Source organism: Terrapene carolina, unplaced genomic scaffold (assembly GCF_002925995.2).
Source record: "Terrapene carolina triunguis isolate 2854851 unplaced genomic scaffold, T_m_triunguis-2.0 Scaffold69, whole genome shotgun sequence".
NCBI classification, from domain to species: Eukaryota; Metazoa; Chordata; order Testudines; family Emydidae; genus Terrapene; species Terrapene triunguis.
Window position 1 is genome coordinate 31789580 of NW_020664420.1, and position 13065 is coordinate 31802644.

General features: G+C 39.8%; 1 protein-coding gene across 1 annotated transcript in view; it reads left to right on the top strand.

Annotated features, from left to right (window-relative positions):
* The window catches only part of IPO11 (importin 11), a 247488-nt gene that overhangs the window by 28954 nt on the left and 205469 nt on the right, over nucleotides 1–13065 (top strand). Inside the window, exons 5-7 of the mRNA XM_026649109.2 lie at nucleotides 848–1051; nucleotides 8132–8264; nucleotides 10560–10618. Coding sequence (XP_026504894.1) covers nucleotides 848–1051; nucleotides 8132–8264; nucleotides 10560–10618 — 396 coding nt within the window. The remainder of the gene's footprint in view (nucleotides 1–847; nucleotides 1052–8131; nucleotides 8265–10559; nucleotides 10619–13065) is intronic.

The following is a 13065-nucleotide window of genomic DNA, read 5'->3' on the forward strand; positions in this document are numbered from 1 at the left end:
TATATTCCTTGATTTATTGGGAAGGAAGGTCTTCACTTCTACTAGCCTTCAGTTCAGAATAGCCAATTGCCAAGTACTGTTGGTACAGACTGGCTGCTGCTGGAAAAGGCTGATGAGTCCTGCTCATGAGTCCAACCCATAATGCCCCCCAAAACATAGTCTTCCATGACAAATCTCAGAGGGAAATAGGACAAGTTATTGCTGCTTGAAGCAGACTAGCAAGTTAAGTCCTTGATCCAGTAGAGTGCCTTGAGTGCATAACTTTAAGCATGTGCTTAAATGCTTAGCAGCTCCAAGCACTCTAGTTTGTGGCTGTTTGAGGCTGCAGCCTGTTTTTAGCATTATGTTCTGCCTACACTTTTCTTACCATTATACAAATGGAGAAGGCAAAAAGGCCATGTTTTGAAACAGGAAGTGGTGCTCATATACTATGTTGATGAGGGCCATATGTATCGTTAACATTACCTAGCTGTCTATATATATATATATATATATATGTGTGTGTTTATCCTCTCTCTCTTTCTCTCTCTCTGTATAGAAAAAAAATATAGAATTAAACAGGAAGAGAAGTGAGGTCAGATTAAAAACTTTTCACTGGGCCAAGAATGGTCTCTAAATTATTGAATCCTAACTACAATAGGCTGCTAAAATGCATACAGTGACTCTAGCTGCCCTTTAAAATACAGTAATACAGTAAAATGTTGACTGAAACCTCAACTAAACAAGTAGCTTAAAATTTTATTAGCAGGTTTATTAAATGTAACAGAAATTAAGTTTCTGGAATGTAAATTTTATTAAATCTACCTAGGCCTTATGTGTGTCTTTCTGGTAACTCTTTTTTCTGCAGATAGCCACTCAGATCTCTGTGTTGATTGCTAAAGTTGCTAGACTGGATTGCCCTAGACAGTGGCCAGAGCTTATTCCTACTCTTCTAGAATCAGTGAAAGTCCAAGATGATCTCCGCCAACACAGAGCATTACTTACTTTTTATCATGTTACTAAGACACTGGCATCTAAACGACTTGCTGCAGATAGGAAACTTTTTTATGACGTAAGTAACGCTATTAATAATGCAACATGTAATATTCTGGGCTTGAGAGAAGAGTAGAAATGCTATTTTACATATTTGTTTATAAATGTTTGTGATGGGTTGTGGAAGTGGGTACATGGGAGGTGCACATGTGAAAGGGTGTCATAAATGGTTATTTATTCTCTATACATGACAAGTCCTAATATGTGATGTATTTAAAAAAAAAAGTAGGCTAAGGTGAGCTGGTAGCACTACCTATTAGGTTGCCTGATGCTTTCCATGATAAGATCCTGTTTTCAATTGCTCATAACTCTCTCAAACTTTTAACCATTGGGCTGAAATTTTCCATGCTGGGTGTCTTCCTCAGGCTGATTTTTTGTTTAAATTTCAACCAAAATGATTCAGCCATTTACAAGTATGAGGCTAGGGAAAAATACATTGTTCTGCTGTTTTTTAAAAAAATAAAATTCTGGTGACCTATTCTCTGAGAAGCTTTAGTGGCTCTGTGTTGGTGTGGAGGTTACCCCAGTGTGTGCCCCTTTCGGTTAGATACGGCATTACAGGAGAACCCTTCCTCACTTCCCTTAAGCCGGGTTATAAACAAGTCAAGACAGCTTTTTTAATCAAAAGCAACCTCCTTGTAAGGGTTTATTATTTATCATTTATTACTGACCGCCATAAGCACAAACAGAAGCTCACTCAGACACATCCAGGGACATTCATCACCTCGGGCTTGCTAACTAGCTGTCTCTGGCTCCTTCCTTCAGGAGAGTCTTTACTATGTCAGTAAACAGCCTCTGATCTGGAAATCTTCCCAGTTCCTTCTTGGGATTACCCCTTTACAGTGCTTCCTTACACAAGAATCCCCAGCCCTCCTCTTTGGAACCCAGCTATATTGGTTAGTTTTACGCTTTCTCCTTACCTAGGAGTCTCCCCAGCTCTCACCCCTGGAGCTGGGTTCTGTTAATCAGATTTTCTAGGCCTTCCTAAACAGCATCTTTTCAGCCTCGTAAAGGGCCATGCCACGTGAGGGGGTGGGTGACCATTAGGATTCACTACCCCATCATAGCCTCCCTGCTTTGGATTAGAGATTCAAAATTTAGCAGGTGGGATGTGTCTTTTGCTTGTCCTGTGAAACTCCCCCCAAATTTGGCCGAGCAAAACTCAGTTTGCTCATGCTCAGTAGAGAATTCTTAGAATTCAGCAGCTAAAGTGTAAGAAGATTCCGTCCACACTGAGCATGCTCCATTCCCTAACAACTCCTATTGCTGGCCAGACTGAATGTGAATCATACCTACAGAGTGACTCGGCATGCTCCACACTAGGCTCTGGTGGCTCAGAAGAATGGAATGTGTCAAAGTGAGGCCGGGCAATGGAACTGAGAGCCAGGAGTCTGCCTCTCCAGTGCTGTCAGTGACCCCCCCCTGCTGGTGCATGGGAAGTGTGGAAGAGGAAGCCGCCTGGCTTGAATGCAGAGGGGAACAAGAGCTGGACTGGGGAGATGGGAAAGGAATAGTTTGGGACTAGGAATCTGGTGAGACTGGAACTGGGGGAGAAGGAGAAGGCAGAAACTAGGACTTGTAATCATTGGGGGATGACAGAGACTAGTGGGCAAGGCATCTGGGAATGAGAGACATGAAGAGGGGATTTTGGGACTGACTGGGCAGAGAGACTGGCCATGAGAAATGAGGGATGGAGGCTGGCACTGGCAGATGTGGGTTGGAGGTTGGTACTGGTTGGGTAAGGAGGTTGGGAGTGGGAGCTGGAGGTTGGGGCTGATTGGGCATGGAGGCTGGGACTGGGAGCTGGTGTGTGTGTGAGTGGCTTGGATTGGGAGCCAGTGAAGGAATCAGGCAAAGAGGAGATAGTGGGGTTGTCTGGAGGAAGAGACAGAGAACCAGTGAGGAGAAGGAGAATGGAGAGAGGGAGAGATGAGCCAGGAACAGCGGGGAGAATTGGGACTTGCTGGGAAATTGGGACAAGGAGTCAGGTAAGAGTTTTGTTGGTGAAAAGGGAGACTGGGATTGGATGAAAATCTTGTGTGTGCACGTCACAGTGAAGGAGAGACAGGTTGGACAAGAAGCTGGTAGGATGGAAACTAGAACTGGCTGGGAAGGAGACTGGCATTGGGATCAGAAACTTTAGTGGAGACTGGAAATGGGATAGGAGGACAGGTTGGTAGTGATGGGGTAGAAGAATAAGCTGTGGGGAGGACAAGACAGACAAGCAGAAGGGTCTGTGATCTCTAGAGTACTCCTCTCCAGAGCCTGGACCCAAGGTTGCTAAGTTTTGCCATTCCTGTAAATATCTGTGAAACCCACTGGCCAAGTGTGTGTGTCGTCTCCCTCTAGTACTGCTCTGCATAGAGGGTAACAACCTACTATTGCTACCAGTAATTCCATCCTCTAAAGTGGCAGAGGTCTGTGTGTGGTGTACCTAAAGGTTCCAACTCTGCAGAAGAACCACAAGGGAGTCATTATGATGCCATGTGATGGAATTTGTTTTTTCAGTTTGCTTTTTTAAAAAGCTAGGAAATTACAGAAATAAAACTGAAAAAAATATTAAAGTCGCAAAATGAAACACTCAAAAATTAGGAAATTGACAGTATTACAGTATCCTATACAACCTTAATTCAACCCCTGCATTATGATACAGTCTTTAATTACATCATAACTATTTCTTGCCACAGGACCCCTGTCTCATTCAGTGCACAAGATGGAGAGGGCTCAATTAATAAGATATTCAACATTTTATTTACTCATGTAATGTGTGACCTTAAGCTTTATTTACTGTACACTATTCAAACAGTGCTGTGAATACAAAATTATTAATTTATTCATGGGCTTTTCTGTGACACTCATCACTTTAGTATCAGAGTGTTTCACAGTCATCATTTAATCTTCACAACATCCTTGTGACGTGAGGGGTTTTTATTACTTCTATTTTACACATGGAGAGCAGAAGTTCAAAATTGTTCACTAATTTTGGGGGCCTACGGCCTGATTCTTCAGAGTACTTCACATTATGTAGCACTTTATATGTTGAAAGCACAACTTCTGTTGACTTCAGTTGCAGCTGTGAGTGCTCAGCATTTCTGTAAATCAGACTCTGGATTCTCAAGACCAACACCCAGAAAATGAGAACACAATTAGTGACTGCCTATAAGAAGTTTGGTTTAAATTACTTGCCCAACATCACATAGGAACTCTGTGGCAGAGGCAGAAATAAAATTCAATTATCCCAGGCAGCATTTAACTGCTTGTATTAATTTAATAGGTCTGAATGAAAATGACAAATCATGCAACTGCTCTCTCCATTATAAAAATCTGTTGAGTATAGCATATAGATTTGTCCTATAGGTTATAGAATAGTGCATCTTCAACCCACTGTCAACTAATATGAAGTATACTTTATAAAGCTGTTTTCTAGCACAGTTAGGCACAGGGAACTGTATTGGTACCATTCTGTCAAGAATTATATTAAACGATGGTTATCTAGAAAGGTGCTGATGGTATTTCCAAATTCATTATAGGCCGTGCATTAATATTCAGGTTAATGTTGTGCAAGGGTGTGTATTCAGGATGCTCAGTACTATTTAACTGAACAAATTGGGGCTGTCTGAGTGCACATTAGTAGGCGTCCAAATTCAGAGGGGAAAAAAAAGTGACAGAAAAATCTCTTTGCTGTGGTGGTCAGTCATCCTTCAGGGAAAATATAATTATGTGGTAGATGTTCTAAGCTATAGTGTAATACTTCTAGGGAAATATAATCTCCTTTCCTCTGTCTTTTGGTCTCTTGTGTTTGATTGGGGGCAGTTGTGGCCTTAACAGACCTGTTTGCATTCTTGAAACCCAAGTTTCCTCAGTCATTCTGCCAAATGTGGCGTATCAAGTTGCTGCAATGCCTTTGTGATCTGATTGACCCACTTTCTTGTACAAGTTACTCCCTAATGCTTCCTGCATAAGATGACCTGCAAGAGTTTGGGTGAGCAAAAGCCCCTAACCCAGGTAAGCTTATTTTGAACATCTGGTTCAGCTGTCCATATGAAAATACAGCATGCTGCCTCTGATTCCTAAACTGCTCTCTGAGGTCAGTGTGTCATCTGTATGAAGATGCTAGTGCTGACCCCATGACTTGAGAGTGAAACAAACTAAGGGGCTTGTCTACACAGGGCCTCTCAGGAAAGCTAATCCGAATTAACTGCAGGTGTAAATTTAAAGTGGATTCATTAAACTGCTTTAAACCCCAGCGTGGACACATTCATTCTGAATGAAAATAGCCTCAATGCAGTTTAGCTTAATTCACAATAGCATATAGTGAGGTCCCTGGGTTATGTACTTTTGTTAATTAGCAAAAAAAATTGGGTTTTTCATCATAACTGTTGGTTTACATCGCTGTTGGCCAAGTGAGAACCATGGTTTACTATGTGAGACTGTGGTTTATGAATTCAGTGTTGATAAGTGCAAAGTGTAATTCATGTTAGAAAAAATAATCCCAACTATATGTACAAAATGATAGTGACTAAATTAGCTGTTATCAATCACAAAAGAGATCTTGGAGTCATCGTGGATAGTTAAAGTTCATTGATGGCACTGTCTACAATAACTGTCTGAGGTTCCTCCCCTCCAGTGCCACCCTTAACCTTCTCCAGTCCAGCTTCCCCACTTTGCATTCCACTCGACAAAGTCTCTAATGACTTCTTTCTAGTTAAAGTTCAGAACCAGTACCTCATCCTCACCCTTCTTGACTTGTCAGCCTCTTTTGACATAGTCAACCTTGTTCTTCCTCTTGAAATCTTGTACTCCTGACTCTCTCCTTCTCTGGTTCTCCTCCTACCTCTCTAATTGCTCCTTCAGTGTGTCCTTCAGAATATCCTCTTCATCCATCCTTCAGCTTTCTTTGGGGGTTCTACAGGGCTCTGTCCTTCTCTTCACCTTATCTCTGGATAACCTCATCTACAAATTCAAGTACTATCTCTATGCTGATGACTCACAGATCCTCCTCTTTATTCCAGACCTATCTCTTTCTTTTCAAACTAATATCTGGGGATGTCTAGCCGTCAGCTCATGCTCAGCATGGCTAAAAAGAAAGCTCGTATCCCCCATTTCCCCCCCCCGCCTCCGGCTCTCTTCTTTCTTTCCTTCTTTCTTGATCACCGTGGACAACAGTGCTATCCTGCCTGTCACTCAGGCTTGTAACCTGGGCATCATCTTTAACTCGGATCTGTGTTCTAGGTCCTCATGTCTGGGCTATGTCTAAATTTTGCTTCATCTTTCTTCATAACATGTCAATTATACCTTTTCTACCAATCCACACATCTAAAACTCTTGTCCAAGCTGTCCTCATATCATGTCTCAACTAGTGCAACATCCGTTTGTCTGGTCTTGACAAATGCATCCTTACTCTCTTCATACTCATTCAAAATGCTGCTGCAAAGATTATTCTCCTAGCCCATTACGTCACCCCACCACTGGCTCCCCCTTCCCTGTTTATATCAAACATAAGTTACTACTTGCATTCACTTTCATGGCGCTTCACAGCTTATCCCTATCATACCTGTCCTGTCTCATTCATTATTGAAATGTTGACTTCCACCTCCGATTAGCCCATGATGCTAGCATCCTTTGCCCACTTGTTAAATTTTCAACCAAGCGTGTTTGTGCTTTTCCCATACTACCCCTGGAAATGTTTAAAAGGCTCAAATGCTCCTTTCCATTTACACGAGGAGAATGCAAGCTCAGTGGGGGAAAGCCATCTCTGCAGCACTCTCCTCCCAGGGAACAACGGAAACTCTGCAGGTTCTCTACAGACTTCAGACTCCATGGATTCAAAGCATTGTGGGGCTTGAGGAGCAGTTGCTTTCAGTAGTATAATTTCCCTTTCATCTCCAAATCTACGAGTTTGCCCACTGCAGATTTATTGTGACTGAACTAGCATTAACTTGCACTGACTCCTGGTTGGCAGTGTGGACAGCTGTTACGTGCCATACACAAGAAGTGTTCTGGGAACAGTGGCTGGTTGGACGCCCCTCACAGGATGGCTCCATCAGAGCTGTGCTGCCAGAGAGCCAGAGTGAGGAAATGAGATGCTGGGGAAGTTAGAGGCACAAGAACTCTGCATTAATGTTCTTGGTCTCTAGTGGCTTACCTGTGTTTTGTGAGGCTGAATCAAGTGCCACTACACTCCATCTAATGGAATAAATGAACAGGAAAAACTCAGTGCAGACTACTAAATCCTCATTCTCTAGGTTGGAATAACTCATTCTGGGAAATTAGGGCATAATTCTGTCTTCTTACATGAAAGTAACCTTTATTTCTTATAATATTTTCTAAATACAGTATGCCCCTTTACTTTGTTGAAGGATGGATAAAAGACAGTGATTTTTAAAAAAATAAAAATTATGGTTTTTGAAATGTAAATTGAGTTATTTATATATAAAGACTTGCTCCATACGTTTAAATTTGCAACTAACTATCTGTCTCAACCTCACTATAATTTCTTAACTTAAATAACTTGGGGAAGAAAATCAGTTTAATATGCTTCATCAGTAAAGAATATACATAACTATGCAGCTGTCATCAAAATAGGGTTCAACACGTGCACTTACTGTACAGTACTACTATTTTTTATTACACAACATAAATATGACTAGAAATTGGAATAGAGTGTAACAGACATTCATCAGTCTACAATGTATGTCACGTTGAAACTTGTTTGTAAAGAAACCAGTTCTCCAATTTTGTTCTCCAGCAAGAAAAATTATTGTCGCAAAACCCTTTTTGTAGCCATGTGGATTAGCCAGATAAATTCAAATTAGAAATAAAGGAACACATTTTTAATCATTGAAAAAAACTACCAAGGGAAGTGGGGGATTCTCTGTGTCTTTGCTGTCTTCAAAATCAAAACTGGATGCCTTTATGGAAGATTTTTTTTTTTTTTTTAATCAAACAAGCTATTATATAGGAGTGATGATGGCCTATGTTATGGTGGAGGTCAGACTAGATTTAACATTCCATTCTGGCCTTAAAGATCTATGAATCTATACATTTATTGTACTAGTGTCAAATATTGGGATTCAAGTGTATTGGTTTTTCTTTACAGTTAGCATCTGGAATTTATAGTTTTGCCTGTTCCTTATGGAATCATCACACAGATACATTCCTACAACAGATCTTTACGGGAGATGAAGCTGCAGCTACAAATTCATTAGAAAGAACTCTGTTGTCATTGAAAGGTAAATTAAAAAGATTGTTAAATATGTATGCTTAATGTACTATAAAAGATGAAATAAGGTTATTCAGGTGACATTTGTGTATTCCTGTTGTTGGGTTACGGTGTCCCTGGCATCTTGTGAGAACCTTGGAATCGTCTAGCAAAGCCATGCCCACTTGGAGCCCAATAATCTCAGTTCCTTTCTACTTGAGTATTTAGCAGTTGGGCTGGGCTACATAGGAAATGAAAAACCTTGCTCTGTGTACCTGGATGTGCTTTTATCAGAAACCAATTGGAAATAGTTATAACTTGGGTATTTTGGATAACTTCTTTAATAGTTTTCAGAGTAGCAGCCATGTTAGTCTGTATCCGCAAAAAGAACAGGAGTACTTGTGGCACCTTAGAGGCTAACAAAGAAGTGGGTTGTAGCCCACGAAAGCTTATGCTCTAATAAATTTGTTAGTCTCTAAGGTGCCACAAGTATTTCTTTAATAGTTGTTAGCCATTTAGTATAGCTGTTGCACATTTTAGAGTTGCTGTTTCTACTTTGTGCTGATGAGATGGATGACCCTAGTCTTATGTTGGGTTTCAAGAGATGCAGTTTGTGAATCTCTCTACAGATGCCCCCCAGGTTACGCAAACCCAATGTACGCAAATCTGCACTTAAGGAAAAAGTTCCGTAAGCTAGAAATAAGAGTTTTTTTCTTTTGCATAATTGTCAGGTACATGTTTCTGACTTACGCAAAATTCAAGTTACGCAAGGTGTTCCAGAACGGAACACTTGCGTAAGTCGGGGAGTGTCTGTATTCCTTCTGTGTATGGACTACAAACACAACTGTTTCAAACATCAGAAGATTTAAAAGGAAGGCTTTGTGGGCTGTAGTATTCAGGAGTTTCTGGAAATGACACGTTATCTTCCCTGTGAGAGAACTCCAGAAATGGTAAAATTAGGGCACTGGATCCTTTTGATAGACCAGGAAAAGAAGAACCTTTTTGGAGTTACCTTTTTTCATTGTTGTTCATTAGCCTTATTTTGACATGAATGGAACCTTAAAGTAGAGCTGGGTGAATATTTATTAGCAAATAGTAAATTTACCAAAAAATTAATTTTTCAGGGCCCTGAAAGTATTTGTGGTATTGACATGAATTTTGCTGAACGGTTTCAATTACATTTTTTGGGGTGGGGGGCACTAAGGCACCGTTCACAAAATGGCAGGAGGAGGAGGTGCCACTTTCCATCTTATAACTTGTAGTCCAGTGGTTAGGGCACTCAGCTATGATGTGGGAGACCTAGGTTCAATTTTCTGCCTCATGTGGAGAAGGGATTTGAACTTGGGTTTCCCACATTGCTGGAGAGTTCCCCAGTCACTGGGCTATCTGATATTATGGTGTGGGTCTCTCTCAATCTCTCATGTTGAATCTGTTCCACTGTGTATAAATAATAAGTCGTCGGAGCAGGGACGTGAACTTGTATCTCCGACGTTGCGGAAGACTGTCTTAATCCATGGGCTTTAGGTTTAGTCCAGAGTGGGTCTTTTTCAGTCTCTTGTGCTAAAGCTGTTCCACTTTGTATAAATAATCATTTGACCAGAAAGAGAGAGAATCTGACTTTATAGTCTGCTTATTCGGGCACTCACCTGAGAGGTGGGACACCCAACTTGATGTCTCTGCTCCAATGGCTATTTAATTTAGACACAATGGAAGAGCTTCACCAGGAGAATCTGAGGGATTCACCTCAGAATATCCCATAGCTCAGTGGATGGGGAACACTCTTGCAGTGTGAGATCCATGTTCAGGTCCCATCTCCACATGTGGAGAGGCGGGAGTTGAACCCTGGTCTCCCACATCCTGGGTGAATGCCCTGACGAGTGGGCTAAAGCTTGAATGGGAGGCACCATAACTACCACCACTTCCTCCTCCCCCTCCAGCCGCTTGTGAATCTAGCCCTAACAAAATGTTTCAGGTCGAACAATATGTTTTGTTCAACCTGAAACGGACGTTTTCAATTGACTGAAATTTTTCTGAATTTAAATTTTTTTCCTAATTTTCAGAACTGCCAGCTAATCACAAAATCAATTATTTACCCAGCTCTACCTTAAAGTAGTACTGCCAAACTTAAATTAGTGGCAAGAATGCGGGTGAGGAGTCTAAAGGTGCAAAATAAATGCAATTTATTTCATATTTGAATAATTAGAGGCTTTTATAGCAATGGTTATTGTAGCCATATGTTTAATTACTTGATATCTGGGTGGGTGGGGAGCAGGACAGCATTCTACAAAAAGAGACTGTGCAAGCAAGATATTACTGTATTTTTCAGTGCTTCGTAAATTGACAGTTCATGGATTTGTGGAACCTCATCGGAATGTAGAGGTGATGGTAAGTGATAGATGTCTTTGTTTCTAGATATAATTCAGAATTCTTTCCATGACATTCTAGGCATTGTTAGAATTTCACTCCACTTCAAAGAGAGATCTGAAATTTATAAAATGATGCATAATTATATTATGTACAGAAGGCTCAAGAGACAAGCCTGATAAATATAAAACAATAAACTTAATATGTTATGCTGATGCTACGTATTTAAAGGGCAGTAGTGGAAAAAATCTGAAATGTTCAATTTGGATAAAGATAGCCTGTATGAATTTAGTGACCGGCCTTCTCTAAATGAGAGAGTTTCTACAATTTAATATATGGTGTGATTTTTTTTTTTTTTTTTTAAACAGCTTAGATACCAGTTCAAACATCTCTGTATACACTCCTGTTCTGGTGTAAATCAGTCCTATTTCTGTTTAGCTTAAATCAATTTAAGATAAACGGAAATAACCCTGGTTTACAGCAGCCGTTAGCCAAAGCTGAAAACTCCACACCCTTTCCAACATGTAGATTATTTTAGTGACCAGTTTTAGAAACCAATAAGTGTCAATAAGTATCAGATTGAAAATTGCACTTGTTTGAATTTTGACTCGCTATATTTAATGGTTAACCATTGATATACTGGGAAAACTGTCATTGTTTATGTTCTGATATGGTATCCCATCACATTAGAGAATGTTATAAAATAAAGCATTGATTTCTTGCCCTGAGGCTGAAGTACTGGAATGCAAAATCATATAATTTTGATTACTGTTTAGCCTTTTAAATTAATTAATTCCAACATGATTTGAGCTTTTTTCATCTTGATATTTTGCTTGAACTAGAAATCGAATCATTTTTATACCATCTAAATTCTGTATGTTTCTAGGCAATACTACTTAATTCAAATTTTGCCATAACTAATTTGATATACTTGTTGGTCAAGAGTTCTGTTGTATAGGGGAGTTAAGCTTTTACATTGTTGCAAAGCAGCCAAACAATCCTAGTGATAATACCTTCTCATGTTCCAAAAATAATCTGGTTATGAGCAGGTCTTTATTTTCTTCAAGGTTTTACTTAAAAGTAAGAAAAAAGACTCGTAATAGCCAAGTTAATAAATGAATAAAGCAACATGTCTAAATGGTTCTGAGACTGCTTTTAGCTAAGCACCCCTTAGCTGTGGTAAGCTTTGGGTCAATAAGGCCTTATTATATCTTCTGTGTTCTGTGTCTATATATTTCCAAATGTCTTCTGTGTCTGTATATTCCCAAATTTAGGAGTTGCAGTCTCTGATGCCTTAAGCTTAGAATATTTTAGAAAGCTATGTCAGTTTTGTGGAGGTGGATGCACAAGCTGTAGAATTGGTCGCTATACCTGCTAAATCTAAAAAAATGTGTGTAAAGGAGGATATCTCTTATGTTTCTGACTCAGAACGTCCAGTTGTGAACCAAATGTGAATTGCTGCATTTCTGTCTTCCTTTCCAAATCTTGAAACAATAGTTCTGCCACGAGTGGACTTTTCCATTCATTTAATGAGGCATTCACTGTGAAACATAAAATATGATAGTATTAAATGGCAGTATTGTTAATCATTTCACTGCTGATATTCAGAAAATAAATATCCAGCCAGTGTCTCCACCATTGTTGCATGCAGTGGAAGATTTTGGGTAATGAGTAATGGTACAATTGGTTACTATCTAAGGTTGCTGGTGTGGGTCTGGGTGTGGGGGGACTACTAGGAGTCAAGCATCTCTCCTAACTACAATATTTGTCAAATCTACTCACAAGAGGTAGGGAAGGGTGCATCCTCTGACAGATGCCAAAAGCTTCAGCTGGTCACCTGGGGCTCCCATGCCTTTCCACATGCCAAAAGTCCAAGCAGCTCCCTATCCAGCAGTCATCAGTTCTAGCTTCCTCCTCCCTACTGACTCCTGAAATGCAGTTATTCATTGTCAATACAAAAATCTGCTGCACACAGAACATTTGGAAACAGGAAAAAAAAAATTAACAGAAGTAAATGACAGTAGAAATACTTAGTTTTAAAATGTAATTCAATAAAAACATTTTTGTACATAAAATAAAGTAAGTAAAAAGAAATAGACTATTAGGTTCGGCAGTAGATTGTACACAAAATAATAGCATTGCCATTGGCATATAATGAGTGTTAACCAGTAGCTCTGTTTACTACATAAGGTTTTCAGAATAGGGCCTGCAGATCTAAGCAGTCATTTTTCCAGACCTGAAGAGAGAGACAGATTGTCTTTAAAATTTCAAGTATTTTCTATGATTTCAAAGCCGTTGAAATATATGTAGACAGCTTCCTCCCTAAGAGGAATTCCCAGTAAACCATATATGTTCATCATTTTTTTCAGTTGTCTTTTTTCCTATTCTTTTTAATTTTCTGTCTTAGTGCACAGAAGCATGGTTACTACACATTCAGCAATGTAAACCCCAGCAATATAATACCAACC